At 47.5% G+C, this 16,731-nt stretch overlaps 6 protein-coding genes across 6 annotated transcripts; 4 read left to right on the forward strand and 2 right to left on the reverse strand.

Annotated features, from left to right (window-relative positions):
• Nucleotides 1-2,075: 2,075 nt before the first annotated feature.
• Nucleotides 2,076-5,395, reverse strand: N7478_001684 (hydantoinase/oxoprolinase family protein; the record flags this gene model as incomplete). Its single annotated transcript, XM_056917899.1, has 5 exons — nucleotides 2,076-2,582; nucleotides 2,635-2,838; nucleotides 2,896-2,972; nucleotides 3,029-4,870; nucleotides 5,119-5,395. The coding sequence occupies 5 exons, from the start codon at nucleotides 5,393-5,395 to the stop codon at nucleotides 2,076-2,078; spliced, it is 2,907 nt and encodes a 968-aa protein (XP_056783510.1).
• Nucleotides 5,396-5,966: 571 nt separating this feature from the next.
• On the forward strand, nucleotides 5,967-7,984 carry N7478_001685 (Allantoin permease; the record flags this gene model as incomplete). The annotated part of the gene is made up of 6 exons (XM_056917900.1): nucleotides 5,967-6,105; nucleotides 6,156-6,314; nucleotides 6,363-6,446; nucleotides 6,593-7,252; nucleotides 7,307-7,596; nucleotides 7,694-7,984. The coding sequence occupies 6 exons, from the start codon at nucleotides 5,967-5,969 to the stop codon at nucleotides 7,982-7,984; spliced, it is 1,623 nt and encodes a 540-aa protein (XP_056783511.1).
• Nucleotides 7,985-8,702: 718 nt separating this feature from the next.
• N7478_001686 (Zn(II)2Cys6 transcription factor) lies at nucleotides 8,703-10,445 on the reverse strand (the record flags this gene model as incomplete). Its single annotated transcript, XM_056917901.1, is given in 5 exon segments — nucleotides 8,703-9,060; nucleotides 9,112-9,347; nucleotides 9,420-9,516; nucleotides 9,567-10,319; nucleotides 10,330-10,445. 5 exon segments carry the CDS (start codon nucleotides 10,443-10,445, stop codon nucleotides 8,703-8,705), a joined length of 1,560 nt encoding a protein of 519 aa, XP_056783512.1.
• Nucleotides 10,446-10,909: 464 nt separating this feature from the next.
• Nucleotides 10,910-11,926, forward strand: N7478_001687 (putative short-chain dehydrogenase/reductase; the record flags this gene model as incomplete). Its single annotated transcript, XM_056917902.1, has 1 exon — nucleotides 10,910-11,926. One exon carries the CDS (start codon nucleotides 10,910-10,912, stop codon nucleotides 11,924-11,926), a length of 1,017 nt encoding a protein of 338 aa, XP_056783513.1.
• Nucleotides 11,927-12,998: 1,072 nt separating this feature from the next.
• On the forward strand, nucleotides 12,999-14,825 carry N7478_001688 (uncharacterized protein; the record flags this gene model as incomplete). The annotated part of the gene is made up of 1 exon (XM_056917903.1): nucleotides 12,999-14,825. The coding sequence occupies one exon, from the start codon at nucleotides 12,999-13,001 to the stop codon at nucleotides 14,823-14,825; it is 1,827 nt and encodes a 608-aa protein (XP_056783514.1).
• A 309-nt stretch (nucleotides 14,826-15,134) lies between these two features.
• Nucleotides 15,135-16,698, forward strand: pigc (phosphatidylinositol N-acetylglucosaminyltransferase; the record flags this gene model as incomplete). Its single annotated transcript, XM_056917904.1, has 2 exons — nucleotides 15,135-15,468; nucleotides 15,545-16,698. The coding sequence occupies 2 exons, from the start codon at nucleotides 15,135-15,137 to the stop codon at nucleotides 16,696-16,698; spliced, it is 1,488 nt and encodes a 495-aa protein (XP_056783515.1).
• Nucleotides 16,699-16,731: the final 33 nt, after the last annotated feature.

Genomic DNA, 16,731 nt, shown 5'->3' on the forward strand with positions numbered 1-16,731 from the left:
TTATTGAAGGGGGAAACGCCGTCTGGCACACGGTGAACAACCACGTAAGCGAAATAAGCAAGAAAAACCCACCCAACGCGTCAGCGCATCATCTACTGCGTGATGGCATCAACAGAAGTAAAATAGGAGAGATGTGTGTTATTTTTTTACTATCTCTAGATTTGATGTAGACTTTGCCTTTGAAAAATAAATACTAGAGGAAGAGTCCGCCCTAACGCGCCTGTATACTTAATTACAATTACTTACTGACGATTTCCAGGTTATAAAAGTGATCTCTGACTATAGTATTCTGCTCTTATAATAACTTTTATAATTGCAATTAAGCTATTACAAATCCAGTCTTATCAAAGTTATAGATATCATCCGGATCGATACTATTTTCAAAGATTATTTTTAAACAAGATTGAACCACTCTTCAATAGTCTTTGGGTTTTTGTATTTCGCATTTTCATAATTATAGCGTTATAAAAAGTGAGTAGAGAGTTCAGGGTGTCTTTTCACAAACTTATACACCCAATTTTTGCTAACTGTTTGGACTAGGGTCAATCTACGCGCTGCGAGTAATAGATCTGCCATTTCGCGGGCCATAGAAGGCCTAGGGGGTGATCTATGTGTATCTATAGAGAGAGTCCAATTCTTAAGCGATTCTTCTTCAATTTGTGTTAATTTATATGAATTAGCACGGATTTCAACACGATTTTGGATGCCACGGAGACGCGTGGCAAGGGTGGACTTCGGTACGTTAAAATAACGTGCTGCTTCACGAATAGAGCCGATTTCATACTTTTGAATAGCTTGGGCAGCTAATAGGATCCTACCCCCCTGCTCTGTAGAATCTTGGGTGGATTGGGTGCGAATTGGTGGCATAGTGGGTGGTTGAAGAGAGAAGGTCATTAATTGACGCGCTTCTAGTGGGGTATCCAGCCCGGTGGTGTGTCGAGCTCAGTGGTTAATTACGTTAAAAGGAGATTATGATAATATAGGATAAACTCTCTAAAAGTCATTAGCCAATTACAGTCCCTCTCTTTTCTCTCTCTTTCCTTTATCTGTCTTCTTAGCTCTACTTCCTTTAAAAAAAAGCGTCTTATAGTCTAAGGACCTTATTATTAATATAAGAGACAGGATAAGTGACTCTTTATTAGTATTATTAGGTATATTATCCTCTCTAGGCGGTATAACGATATAATAGCAGAATTTTTATTCTTAAATAGTCCTATAAAGGACTTATATTAATCCTCAAAAGTAGAATAGGGGTATTTTAAGATAGAAATATAATTAGCACTTCGAAGGACAGAAAAAAATTAATAATAATTTAGAATAAACTATTCTTATCAGTTCCTAACAAGTAAGATGCTAATAATATCCCAGGAAAAGACATAGGTAAGCCTAGACTAAAGCATCGTGACCGCAATAACACACCTATAAGGAGAAATCAGTATAGGGAGGGGAAGGGCCACGTTAGCGGTTCAGGCACGTGCAGGATGTTCAGGTGTAAAATAGTGGGCTTCAGGACATTCAGGTGAAGGGGGCTAAACAGGCTAGAGATTAGGGCGGCAAGAGAAGATTTCCGAACGAATCAAAAAAAACTGGGTGAACAAAAACATACAACAGTCAGGATTCGCATGTGGTCACCCACCATACTACTAACTGACCGGCGTGTGGCTTAAGTACGGCTGAGCGGACGGGAAGCCCTGTTCTCCACACCCTGTGGTCGTATGTACTGTAGTCATACAATTGAGAGGCTATATGCGATTGAATTTATAGACATACCCTATTTGAATAGTTTGTTGCAACTCCTATTAAGATATATTGGTGTTTTGGTAGGGACGATCATTGGATAGTATTTTTAAATCCACTGCAGATTGAGCCTTGTCATCTGCGCTTCGCCACTTTGATTGTTGCCGTCTGCTTCGAGGATGGACCGGGATGCAATATCGAATTGATGAAACAGGGATAATCTGGGATAATACTAATAAGCATCCAGTGGGATTGATGAGTAGGCTGTTACAAGCGGACTTTCTGCCAGAATTTATCAAGATGCGATATATACGCCGTCGACGGCTTGATCTCATAATCTAAGTTACCCTATTGAACTCATCGATGACACTCCTAGGCTTTTGATACGGCCCAATACTCTTCCACTCCATATCCAGTCCAAATCCTTCTGGACCACCAACTCGTAATCCCCGTTCATCTCCCGTCCACAGTGGATGGGCAGCCATGCCTATAACATGCACACGGAGGCCATAACGAAGATCCTGAGATCCTATCGCCTCCCCATCTTGTCCAAGAATAGAAATGAGATCCGGAACAGTGCAGATTATCTCCTGACGAGAGGAGTCGTCAGGGTTAGCAATATCCGCATAAGCAGCATAGAGGAACTCGTTCTGGAATGGAACTATCAAGCAGAGGTTCTCATCCATGGCGTCGTTAGAGTCGCCGTTGGCTGAGTTCTTGAGATCTTGTTCTTCGCTGCTGAGCGGTATAATAGTGCATTGACCCGTTGTGTAACCATCGCTGATATCTCTCTTAACATCGAAAATTTTGCCGCTGTATAAGAGATGACCGGGGGTAGTTTCGAACTGGGAATCAAATTAAAAAATGGTTACATAGAGGAAGGGCGGTTTGACTCACAATTGCGTCGACGAGGTTAGATTTGGATTTCCTCGCTCTGTGAATGGCACGTCCAATGTACCATGCTTGTGATACTGTGTTCGGGATGGCATACTTCTTGATTGCCTTCCCAGTTAAGGGGGTGGAAGCAACGGCGATGCTGAGCCCTAGATCCACACACTGAGATCGCAGCATGGTCTCGACCCGTCGGTTTGACTCAGCTTTCTGTACGACTTTAATAGATGTTTTTTTTTGCAAAGTATGATATGAAGTGGTATTTACCAAAAGCACAGATGCGTTTCCTTTGCCATCAGCCACGGCACAAGGAGTAATGGACTCGCCATAGACATATGGAGTACCTAGAGAAAGCGTCATTAGATGATTTTGTATTAATGAAGAGTGAAAGGATACTCACAATGTTCCATGGTTGGGAATGCGCGTCCCATCAAATCACCATCCACCACGGGAATATCGTAATAGACGCTTGTGGGAAAAGTGGAAAGCCCATTTCCCCCACCGATTTCATCCGCCACTACCGCCTCAAAATGAGTATGGCCACCCATCTTCACAGAATAATCGATTGCGTCTGTAATCTCTGTTCCTGCAGGCAATCGCTCATTCCCCACGCTGGGCGCACCATACCATGATCCGAATACACAGATGTCTGAATCTTTGAGGTAGCTTGCTGATACAACTCGCATTTTCTGGTCAGAGTTTCGAAGATTTTGCAGGCAGTTTAGGTATTCGAGGTACGAGGATCCACCCCCGCCAGTGCCGAGAACGCCAGTTCCGGTTGCCATGAATTCTAGGTCGAGGGGAGAGATGTACCAGACACCGTTGCGTACATCAGGTCGATAGGTCTCAATATCCATGAAAGGAGAGAACTTCACGGAAGGTTGGAGCGGGTCGGAAGCCTTGCTCTTCGTGAACTGTTTTTCCGCTTCAGGCTCAATCTCGTCGATGTGGACGAAGGGTTCTCCGTTGTCGCCATTGGTAGACGGAGAATACCTGTCAGATAAGGCCAACCTGCCAACTGCCTTGACAACAAACCGTGTGGCCTTATTGGTGACGTATTGAAGAGGAAGTTTGTCCACAGAGACGATGTTTGTGTCAGCTCTATCTGCACCACGAGCAACGGCAGCCTCGATAGCTTGCTGCTTCGCGTCTTCTAGCACAACCTTTTCGTCCCTATCTGCCAGGACCTCAATGATGTCGACTTCTCCGGCAACCATGGCAATGGCAGCGCCAACGGCATTTGCAGAGTCGTGATGTGGAGGAATTACACATTCCGCAACCCCTTCCAGATCATCCATGTGAATTATTGAGCCGCCCCCAACCAGGAGAACGGTTACCGGTAAATCGGACACTTTCATGTCTTCCACCGCTCGCTCCAGAATCCTTTTGATCTGTACCCGTGCTTTGGTGACAATATCAGGAGAGATGGCCCTTGCTCTCTTCACGTCTCCAAAGGATGTTTTGCCCGAGGCCACCACGATATCACTGGTAGTCATCACATCGCCGCCAAAGACCAAAGCTTGGGAAGTCAGATAATGACCGACAGATTCAGGTCCGACTTCAACACGGTCCGAATCTTGATCGTAGACAACACGACTTCCTCCGCCTAGGCCAACGCATAGTACCTCTGGCATCGAAAAGGCAGTGCGCACGCCACCAACTTCAACGAAGTTCGGTGCCTGCCGAGGAAAGCCGGATGGGAGTAAGGCACACACATCACTGGTTGTGCCCCCAACATCGATCACGAGAACTTGAGTCTCAGATCGAATCTTGCTTTCACCACGGTCCAATGAAGCCAGGTACGCTGCGCCGATCATACTATTCGTTGGACCAGATGCGAAGGTCTTGATAGGCAGCTCTGCAGCGGTAGCGGCATCTGTTAATGTACCATCATTCTGAGTGAGGAACAGTGGACAGTCCAATGAGAGTCTTTTCATCGCCTCGCAGAAGGCACGAACTGTACGTCTAGCGAGGTTCAAGATCGAGGCATTCAGTATAGTTGCATTCTCGCGCTCCAAGAGTCCCACTCCGCCAATCGTATGAGAGCATACTACTGACAAGGACGGCTCTTCCTCTAGCATCAGTCGCTTGCAGGTCTCTTCATGAAGGCCTTCAGCATCAAGGGGGGAGAAGACGCCCACCAAAGCCACCTTGTCAATTCCAGCGGCTTTGATAGACCGAACTGTCTCTTTGAGCTGGACGTGATTGAGTGGTGCAATCTCACGGCCGTCAATTTCAAGTCCTATCTGTGTCAGGGTACCCTTGTCTAGCCACGTGGGACCCAGCCACGTGGAGTTGATTATTTAACATACCTCCATCTAGATAAAAGACCGGTCCGGTCATTATATCTTTAAGCACTGGCGGAAAGTCGGAAAATGGAGGATACTTCGATCATGATTAGTCTGTATTTTCTATATGTCATGTCTTGGAATATGCGAATATTTACCATTTTTGTAAAAGGGCCACAGAGACGAACGATCGCTACCTTACTTAACAGCCGTGCATCTGCTTCCACGACCGCATTCACAAAATGGGTTGTGCCGATAGCCACACTGAGAATATCACAGCGCGCGACAGATGTCATTTCCAAGACATTTTCAATGGCTGTATAAATCCCCGAGGTGACATCGACTGTTGTAGGCGTTTTACTTGAAGCGCGTACGCCTCTAGATTCCGTCTCCGATGCCGAGATGTCGATGATGGCGGCGTCTGTGTTGGTTCCACCTACATCAACACCAATCCGGTATGGGCCAGTTCCACTAGTCATGATGAATGATTTAGGGATAGATCTATCGTCTGAAGTAAAAGAGGGGGTGAAAAAGGGGGAGTGAGCGTTACAAAAGAAAAGCCATGACCTCCGAATGGCGAACGCAGATCTAAGTCGTTTGACTCGATATTTACGTATTCAAAATGATTAGAAGAGATAGACCGGGCCGGTAGAAACGCACTTCACCTTTAGAGGCAAGACAAGACGCCATCCGCCTCCCGATTAATTTATTCCTTTGTTATCGCAAGCGAAGGAAGCGAAGGAAGCGGGCGAAGGAGAATGTTTGTTTGGTGCACGCCAACTGATAGGCGGGGTTTGCTTATCGTGCCAATCGCGGCCTGTTATTGGTCAGCCGCGTACCGGTTCCAACTCAATACGTTCCAATTACCAGTAATTTACTGTCCGCCACCCAGAAAACACGCAAAACCCGGGGTTGCTCTGTCATACTAATACCGGCAGCGAAGTGCGGAGTAGATCACACTGTAGTAGTTTAGATAGCAGGCACACCATTATTTAGTTGCTTGTGTGCTTTTTTGTGTTCCTTTCTTCGCCAGTTTTTCTTTCACTCATTATGTCGGTCACGGCATTCCTAAAGAGACTCGAGATCAGTCCGGAGGGTGGAGTTATTCCTGACCGATGGATCAACAATGATATTAAGCCTATTGAGGCTGGGCGACGCACTTGGGGTCACTGGACGTTCCATAATTTTTGTATGGTCGGTTCCACTGTTGAATGAATCAATCGGCTAATATACTCTCAGGGGTAATTGTCAACTCTAATATCTCAACTTATATGACCGGCAGCTCCCTGATCGCACTTGGGTTGACCTGGTGGCAAGCGATAATCGCTATTGTTGTTGGCCAGCTCTTGGCGACGGCCTTTGTCATCCTGAACTCTATACCGGGTGCCTTTTACTGTTGTATGTGACCCACTACCAGCAAAACTTAACATCTATTAACCTCCACAGTGGGGTTTCCCGTGGTAAACCGATATGTCTGGGGCATGTATGGAAGCTCGTTTGTGATCTGGAATCGCATTCTCCTTTCTATTGGTCAGTTCAAATTTTGACACCCCCAGTCTCAACCTTATCTCAACTTTATTTTGCTGACTTTATTTTTCATAGTATGGTGTACGCATCTCCCCATCCTACCTATTGCCCATCCTACCCATCGTGTAGACCTAACCCTTGAATCCCAGACGGCTTTCAAGCATGGATCGGAGGCGAATGTGTGTACGTGTGCATGCAAGCAATATGGCCAAATATCGAGTCCCGCATCCCCAATAGCCTCTCCGCCTCAACTGGAACCACAACAGCAACCTTCGTCGCCTACATAATCTTCATGGTCATCTCATTACCATTCATCTGGATCCACCCCTATAAACTCAATAAATTCTTCTACGCCTCCGCGGCCACCATCCTCATTTTTGAAATCGTGCTTCTCATCTGGTCCCTCGCAACCATGGGCGACAGTGGCTTTGGCTCAACACTCGCCAGCGGCAGTACAAGTACCAACGGATGGAATATCGCTTTCGGGATCATCAGCACGATTGGAAGTATTGCTGCTGGTATTCTGAATCAGAATGATTATGCGCGTTTTGCTCGGAAACCTTCCGATGCGATCTGGGGCCAAGCGGTCAGTTTCCCGTTCTATGGGATTACATGCTCGATTATTGGCATTCTGGTTACTGCTGCCACACAGGATCGGTATGATGGGGCGAAGTGGAATTTGCCTACACTCCTTAGTGCTGTTATTGAGCATGGGAGTTCCCGGTCGAGGGCTGCGGCTTTCTTTGCTGGCGCTGCGCTGGCTCTCTCGCAGATTGGAGTGAATGTGCCAGGAAACTCATTGGCGGGTGGTATGTATATCTTGCGTGCCCTGGATATTTATTTCTTACTGATGATACCTATAGGATTTGACTTGGCTGCGACCTTCCCTAAGTATATCAATATCCGTCGGGGTGCATATCTCACTGCTGTGATTTCCATCGCCTGTAACCCCTGGAAGCTGGTTAACACCGCCACAACATTCCTGACGGTGCTGAGCAGCTACTCCGTTTTTCTGGGTCCGATGACTGGCCTGATGATCTCGTCCTACTTCTTTGTCAATAAGGGCAAGATCAAGGTTGAGGATCTATTCATCGGGGACAGTTCAAGTATATATTGGTACACATGGGGCGTGGATTGGCGAGCTGTCGTCGGAGTAAGTGTTCCACTCTTTTTACTTCCTATTCTACATGGCTCGATACAAAGGCAGAAGGGATTTTGGGAATCAAAACTAACATTGAATGTTAAAACAGTGGGTTTGTGGAACCGCACCTTCATTACCGGGCTTCATCGCATACGTGAATCCAAACATTGCTGTCCCGGTAGGCTTGACACGCGTATACTATATTTGTTTCCTCTCGGGCTTCGCGATTAGTGGTGCAGTATATTGCGTACTTCACTTCTTGTTTCCCGTGGCTGCTGTGGTGGACTTTGTTGCAAGGGCACCTGCTGCTTGTGTGTTGATGGACGAATACCGGGAGCAGTGGGACCGTGAAGATGAACTTGGGACTGTGCTCACCCCGCCGAAACTAGTCCTGGATTGATGTCGAGCTCTCCTCTGTTGAGATTAGCTCTTGATACACATATATGTTTCAAGGAGCTTCATTCATGGGACACAAACATCATGGTTATCTTTTTTGTAGCCAGCGCTTGAACTATATTAGACAATCGCGTTAACCCCAAATGTACACTGTTTTTATATGGTAACCCAATGTTTCGATTTCTTAAAAATTCCTATAGTCTGGGATATAGTCTAGGAAATGGTCTAGGATATGGTCTACCGCGCGGATAAGGCTGCATTGAAAATATCGAGAGAGCTGTAGAGGTCTGCGTTGTTTTCAAAGCTCAGGTCTGAGCGCAATGAACATTCTCTTAGGCAGATGAAGACCTCACCCTCAAATTATAGGGTTATAGCATGGCCTTGGCTATATTTTCTTCATTTCGAGGCCGGCTTTCCAATAAAATAATCATCTTCATTGAAGGGGAATAACATAAAGAATTAAAGAAGCAGGTGAAGAAAAAGGATGACCCGGAGGAACTGTTTTATGGTAAGATGGAAGTGGGGAGTGAGGGATACGTGGAAGACACAAACGGGCAGTTGTGCAGGGTTTGATTACCCTCAAGTGCCCCGAATCGGGCAGAGCTATCCCTTTCATTCAGGGGCAGGTCATAACATATGCCTGGCGAGAAAGCCCTGGATATCTTCTTTGTTTCGAGTGGATATAGGTAGACGGAAAGTATACGATATATTTTCCAGTGGACCTAAGTTCCTAAACGAATGACCTGCTGTGCCTCTAGAAGCTGAAGATAAACACCCGCCACACCCCACCGCATATTGATCGCCACAAAGCCCTCACGCAGACTCTTCACCACTTCGGCCTCTTGTTGTGATTTTCTGCCTGACCGCATATGCGCTCCACATACCTGGTAGCCAAAGTACATACCCCAAGGGGATATGTCCTCCGGGTCTCGCCCTAAGAAGCATTGACGCTCGATGAGGTTCGCGTTGATCTGGTTCGTTATCTGTTGCAGGACGACTCTTCCTCGCCGGGAGTAGTCGCTTTCGACTTCCTCGGCCGCATTTGAGGATAGCCAGGGGGTATATAGAGCAACGAGGGCGCTAGGTCGTTAGATCAGGTAGAAAAATGGGTCTGAAAACCGGTGTACTAACCTATAGATAAACGTGATTTGATCATAGTCCGGGCAGTCAATGTTTAACGCAACAGTGAGCATCGAAGTTAGAGTACGATCGAGTTGCATCCAGCTATCATCCCGGCTGGTATAATGATTGGAAAGGTAGTTGAGAACTTCACCTAATAGTCGGGCAGCCTGACACACTAGGGCAAATTTACTCATATGTCCGGTCATCGGAGACGACAGGGTGGAGAAGCTATCGGGCCTGACGATCTTATTTGGACTTTAGCATTTGTATAACGATAAACCTGTAAAGCAATTGGAACAAAGAATTAAAATACGTACCCCCCTGTCCCATGCGGCATCATCAGCCGGTAGCAGATCATCGAGTTTCGGATCAGGGGTAGCAAACGGCCGTCCTGGACAGCCAATGCTCACGAAACTTTTCCATTATTAGCATCCGAAATTAATCCAGGAAGGCAGGTGGCAAACCGATCCAAAACAACGAGAGCCCACCAGACTCTCCGCCGTTCCTCGACTTCCACCAGAGTGATCACTCTTTTAGTGGAAACTCTCGGGCTGACATTGATACCTAGAGCATATGCATATCTCGCACAGGATCCGATTGTCAGAAATGCAGCTGGATAAATTCCATGTCCTAGCTCATACAAGGCGACCAAGAGCCCTGCTTGCAGAGCTAAGATGGAGAGCGAGTCTTCAACCACCACATAGAAATGCTTAGTTGCATGATACAGAGCAGTGCGAGGACTACGCGGGCCAACAGGTGGGAAAGCCATGATAAGCTTCATCGCCAGTAAAAGCAGGACTACATCGGATCGGGTGTGAAATGAGGGCTGCAGGTACAGATCGTAGAACCGTTTCTTCGAGATAAAGGGCATCCACTGGTGAATATGGCCGAAGAACTTCTCCGCGGTGATACGGATCTCATCTAAATTTCCTAGGAGATGTAGAATGTGTGGCGTGGCGGGTGCTACTGCATGAAGCGTCTCCACTTGGCCATACCGCAGTAGGTCTGGGTCTAGGAACAAGATGGTGGGAAAACTAATCGTCTGGAAATCCGAATGCTTGTCCTTCGGAGGAGATGGAAACCATTCTCGCTCTGGGGTGGATGTTGTCGCCGAGCGACTAGTTGCCGGTGGCTTCCAATATTCGCAAGGCTGGTCTCGTCTGCATTGTCCTCGAGAGTCAGCTCTACTGCGCATGAGACTACAGCGGGTCGCGCGGCTGTACTTACTTGGTGCAGTAGGCACACCGGGGAAGTGCCTTGTCACATTTCCTCTTGCGTGACCTGCAGGATTGACAAGCCTGCGGGGCCGATTCCAGGCTGGAATTAGCACTCGGTGTTTGCATGGTGAAGGCCACGATGTCACGGTGTTTGGGATTTGGGAGATAAAAGGAGTTCGCTACACCAGTCAGACCGATGCGACCGCAGATTTACAGGGTATGAAATGATTACCTGGGTTGGGATGGCAGGAGGGTCACGGCGGAAACAAGGCGGCCGCCCCATCGGCCGCCAACAGATGGAGCGTCGGAGGCGGACTTAAAATATGTCGGCCGCAAGCCGGGGGAACGGACGGAGATGACAATTACAAATCGACGTGATATCTTAGTAACTAAAATTTGCCTGAGGGATTGCAGATTTGGTAAGGTAACATAACCAAGGATATAAGACATAAGTAGCTGGCACGACTCGCTATGAAGCTTGCCGTCACATAATCCATTTCAAGACTCTACCGAAGCCACTGTCTTCGATTCAGTCGACCTATATCCATCTATATTCATCTATATTCATCGCATATAAATAATCTTTCATTATGGGTTCGCCAAGTCCCTACGCCGATGCGCATCAAGACCCCCAGGGAGCCGGAGACGCCCGACCAACCGCCCTCCAAATCATCAAGGACGAGGGTGTCGAAGACAAGCTGGCCGGCAAGGTTATAGTGATTGTGGGCGGTACCTCAGGCATCGGCGTCGAGACGGCTCGCGCATTGTCAGCTACCGGAGCGACTCTATTCCTCACGGCTCGTAACCTGGAAAAGGCTAAAAAGAACCTCGCCGGAATTCTAGAGCCGGGAAGGATCTTTTTAGTCCCTATGAACCTCGATTCATTCAAAACTATCCGGGCCGGGGCGGGGCAGATTCTCTCTGCCTCGAAAAAAGGTCAAATAAACATCCTGATCAACAGTGCTGGGGTTATGGGAGTCCCAGAGCGCAGGCTCACCGAGGATGGGTTCGAGTCCCAATTCTCAGGCAATTATTTGGGTTTCTTCCTTCTCTTCCAGCTGCTGAAAGACGCTTTGCTGGCTAGTGTAACCCCCAAATTTAGTTCGCGGGTGGTCATTGTCGCTTCATCAGCCCACCGAGCTGGTGCCCTCCCGGCAAGTGACAACTACAGTTTTGAAAAGACTGAATATGACCATGAGGCTGCTTACAATAACTCTAAGCTGGCGACTGTGTATCAGGCCAACATGATCGAGCGTCTCTATGGCAGCCAGGGACTACATGGAACCAGTCTCCACCCCGGTGCCATCAATACTGACATTTCCCGCAATTTGCGCAGGGAGGTCCTGGATTCGATCATGACCAATCCCTATGTCCTCAAGATCCTCAAGTCTTCAGAGCAGGGTGCGGCTACGACTGTCTGGGCAGCAGTTGGCAAGGAGTGGGACAAGAAAGGTGGCAGGTATCTCGAGGATTGTCAAGAGGCGGAGCGTGGAGAGGACGATGGTCAGACCTTTGGAGTCGGATGGGTTAAGCAAACTTACAGTCCCGAGGATGAGAGTCGTCTCTGGAAAGACTCGCTCAGACTAGTTGGCTTGGAGGGCCAGTAAGACTTAAAAGCTCTGATGACAAGAATGGTGGAGCTTCTATCCAATGGGTGTCGGTCCAATGCACTCACTGCATTGGGATTTACTTAGCATTCTTAAGTAAAGGAAACAAAAAGTGGGGACCCTACATTGGGGTGTGTCTTGCAAGTACACTAGAAGCACCTTTACTCGTACAAGGACACTCAAAACGTGATAAGTTCTAAGTTAACCATTTATCTAATCCTAGTTCAAATTTCAGCATCCACAGTCTACTCAATAGTTTGTACTAGAAATGTGTCAGCCGATTTCTAAAAAACAATAGTTACGAAACCTCAAATATAGCTCCTATTCACCCTTAAATCCGTCAGAAAACAACAAAAGAACATATAACAGTCAGGATTTGTATATGACCACTCAGTACACTACTAACTCACCGGCGTGTGGCGTAAGTACAGTATCAGCTTCGGGTACAATATCAGCTTCAGCTTCAGATACAGCTTCAACTTCATGTACGGCAGATATAGCATCAGTTTCAAGACGAGAAAAAAAAAAAAAAAAGAAACATACAACAGTCAGGATTCGCATGTGGTCACCCACCATACTACTAACTGACCGGCGTGTGGCTTAAGTACGGCTGAGCGGACGGGAAGCCCTGTTCTCCACACCCTGTGGTCGTATGTGATGTGTTAAGCTTTGAGGCAAACTATATAGGCGAGCAAACAGCTTGTTAAACGAAACCAAAGTATTCTCGTTGTTCTTGTTTTCTTTTGGCATACTCTCAATCGAAAAGAATACCAATGGAAAATGAAGGTCTCTTCAAAGATTCCAAGGTCATGTGTACCGTGACGTATCTGAAGTACTGATGGATGCCTACGCGCATGCAACGCATTTCTCATTCACCAACAGCCCTTGCTCACTTCCTCTGCTCTCACTTCTATACTCTCACTCCCCCATGCAATCGCCACCACCTTCCACCACTTTCATCTCCTAAATTACCCTCTTCGGACAACTTCACTAATTTTCTTCCTCTTAATCTCTCATTGCCAGGTTTACTGGCTATTACCCATTTCCAACTTGCAGCCATCACTGCGATGAAATGATTCGTTCCAGACACTCACAAGACTTCTGGTTTACGACGAAGAACACCGAAGATGGGTTTGCTGAAATTCACCCAGTAGATGACCCCAGATATCGACCTTCTAGGGGGAGAGATCTGGCGGTTGTCATCCCCTCAGCTACGCCCTCTCCTCTATCTGAAGTCAATGAAGAGCTTCTGGAGAACTACGAACCAAGGCCCAATTCCCAACCGCCCAGTGAGACTGCTGGCCTCAACGATGTGACGATGACAGATTTTCCCGATAACTCGTCACTCAAAGCCCCAACACTAGGCTTTGGTCGCCCTAGGCCCTTTTTGGGATCCTTCTCGTCAAACGTATTGACTGGAAAGTTCGAGGCTGACGATCCTCCGAGAAATAATGAGACTCGACCATCTGTTGGGAACCCAAATATTCAAGGCATGCTCAACTATTTTCGCATGACTTCTTGTACCAAAACGTCCAACCCCACGGTTGAGATCGAAGACATTATGGAAGAAGAGACTCGGTCATCTGATAGCCCGAAAACCGCCAAAGATCTGCTAGCTGCTTTTCAAGCAAAGCCATCTGTTAATAAGTTCAAGCCCGCGACTGAAATCGACGACGACATGAAAGACCCTGATACATCTGTTTCCCAGTCAGCGAGCACTCAAGAGAAGGATTACAGCCCGGGCGCCTCGCGTGTCAGCTATGTTATGTCGGAGGAAACTGGGCTCTTTGAGATTCAAGAAACACAAGGTGAACCTCTGTCACCATCAGATTTGAATCATTCATCGCGGGAGATAACAAAAAGCAACCTTGTTACGAAACAACTTCGAGGCCCTAAATGCAAACTCGGAGATGAACTTCAAGACATTTTGTTGGAGTGGCACCAACAGAATCCATCTGACCCTCCTCCCTGTCAATGGAAGGGTCGATGGGACGGGACAAAGAAATGGGACAATTTTCGAGTCTTTAATCGAGATAAAGAGGAATATGAAGTGTCCATTTACAAGATAAGACTAAAGCATGCGAAATCCGGCACCTATCTTGTGAGCGTCTTGCAATCGGAGTACGGACCGGACGTGCTTTCCGGAATATCAACTGAACATCGCCCCAATTTAAAGTCTACCGGCTATCAAGGCGACTTTATTACTGCTTGGCTTGGTCCGAAAGACGGCTGGGAAAAAGAACCTTCCGCCATACATGTTTGGGCACCCGAGAAAACCAAGGTTGAGTATCAAGCCAAATGGTTTGATCTAGAACAGGGTAGCAAGGTAGCCTTGTACAAAGCTCAGAAGTATGCGACTAAATCTCCGAAATCTCCGGTCACCCCGAAGACACCTTCCCCAGCCATGGTGAAATCGATTAGCTCGGAATCTGACGAACTGTCTACGCCCTGTAAGAAGAAGGTCAAGCGCAGAATTGATTCTGATTCTGATTCCGAAGATGTGGTTGGACCTACTACCAGAGTTTGTCGACGTTTATTCTCACCCTCGTCGATTCGATTCAAACTAACTTCCAGCAACTCACTCACTGTACGTATGTTTCCGTTTGATGAAAAAACCGACGTTGGTGCGCTTTTCAACAAAACTTGTCAATTCTACCGAGATGTATGTTGGACAAGCGAAAGGGCACTTTTGTGCCAAGTCCCAGGCGAGGAGGAGCTGCGTTACGTTGGGTTAGAGGACGAGGACGAGTTCGCTCTACTATGTGATGATATCAAGAGACTTTCGATTCGTGCAGAATCTCCGCAGGTAATTGAAGTGAAGCCTGCTTTTCCGGTAGGTAGTCGGAGCTGTTCTCTGTCAGGTTGCCCGCAAGGAGGGCACACGTTGATAGATTGTTGAGAATATCTGTGCAACCGTATCTCTTATCAAACTTACTGACTAAACCAATGTTCAATGAAAACTCTCCCAATTTACTTCCTTTTTCATACAATAAATAGAAAATACACTCTGCGTACTTCGTACAGAACTAAAATTACCCGATCCGGAAAGAAAGACTGTCATATCACACGTGACTTCGCATCGACCCAACACGTGGGATTGCGTGTACAGCAGCTCAATGCCAGCTCACCATCAAGGATTAAAGCTAAAGTCGGCCATTCAGAATAAGCATCATAATCACCATGACCAAATTCTAACCCAGCTACCTCGATGACTTCACCACCCTCATCGCACTCTTCAATCCCTCCGCCCATCCCCGTGGACACGCATCCCAACCGCGCCCAGCCTCCTGAGCTAGATCGAATCCCCGATCCCAATCGCCTAGCACCAGAAGATGCCTACTTCGCGCCATCGCTAGCAAGAGCCCGCTCTGCGCCATTAAATTACGACGACAGTCTTCGCTCGCTGAGTAGTGATGGCACTTTGCGACCTCCGCATGGGGTGCTGGATTCCGGCCGAAAGGAACCGCGGAAATTGGGAAGTACGGGTGGACGGCGGAGGAGGAAGGGAGCTTGGAAGAAATTGCTCTGGGTGAAACAATCTTGTATGATTGATTCCTGGATTTTTTGGCTTGGTCCTCGGCATTATGCGCTTTGTACTGACTGACTGATGATTTCTAGACCCGGACAACTACACCGATACCGAGACATTTTTGGATCATCTCCAGCGAAACCCGCGCGTGCGGCCGTATGATTTCTGGCCTTTAGTATCTGATTCGACGGTCATTGTGCAACATGTTTGTTCGGTTGTTATCTTTGTGTGCTGCTTTGTTGGAAATGTCCAGGACCGAGTGAGCCCTGTTTCGATTGTTTGCTGGGGAAGTGTTGGCACAGCTATGGGGTGGATTCTCTGGGACAATTGGATCTGGATAGAACAGACAGAGTTGTCTCAGGCGGCCAATGGTGTGCTTGGTGACGATGGCTCTAGCTCAAGTTCCGTTGCGAGTGCTCTTAATCCAGCTGGCAATGATGTCCAATCCAATGGCTTGAAGGGCAGCCCGATTCATGGACTCGGACTGACAATGGCTGGAAGTGAGTCTAAAGAACTTTCGCCACATCGACCGAACAAAAACAATGGGTCCCTCGGTGCCTCAGAGGCAACATCTGGATTCGGGGAGTTCACTTCCACTACTGGTCGCGACATGGACGAGCAAGACATAGACCGATCTTCACTTTTCTCTTCGCGCAATCGACAGCGCCTCTCGACCGTCAAATCTGCGTTTCTAATTTACTTTGCGCTACTGGGATTGAGTCCCATTTTGAAGTCACTCACCAAATCTACCGCCAGTGATTCTATCTGGGCGATGAGTTGCTGGCTTTTATTCATGAATATATTCTCCTTCGATTATGGGAGCGGCGAGGGCGCCGGAGCCACTACAAAGTTCCCAGCTTCTTTGTCTACGAACGCAGCTGTCATGGCCTCAACTGTGCTTGCGTCTCGCCTGCCAACAACCACTCACGTGTTCAGTCTAATGCTTTTTGCCATGGAAGTATTTGGATTGTTCCCCATATTCCGTCGTCAGCTGAGACAGAAATCATGGACCGGCCATGCGGTGCTCACGCTTGCCTTGGTTATCATTGCTGGGGGTGCCGTTGGTATGACTCTCAGCGGTGGGTGGGCCTCTGCCATCATTGGCTCTGTACTAGGCAGTATGCTGACTGCGCTTACAATGGGCGGCTGCAGTTGGTGGCTCATCAGTCTCCAGAAGTACAAAAATGTGGTTATTGGTCCATGGGATCCAGCTCGGCCCATCATTCGACGACACTGGAATTAATCAGATGGTTTACTATCGTTCTATTTTTGTCTG

The sequence above is a fragment of the Penicillium angulare genome (genome assembly GCF_028827245.1).
Source record: "Penicillium angulare strain IBT 27051 chromosome Unknown utg000002l_segment0_segment0, whole genome shotgun sequence".
NCBI lineage: Eukaryota > Fungi > Ascomycota > Eurotiomycetes > Eurotiales > Aspergillaceae > Penicillium > Penicillium angulare.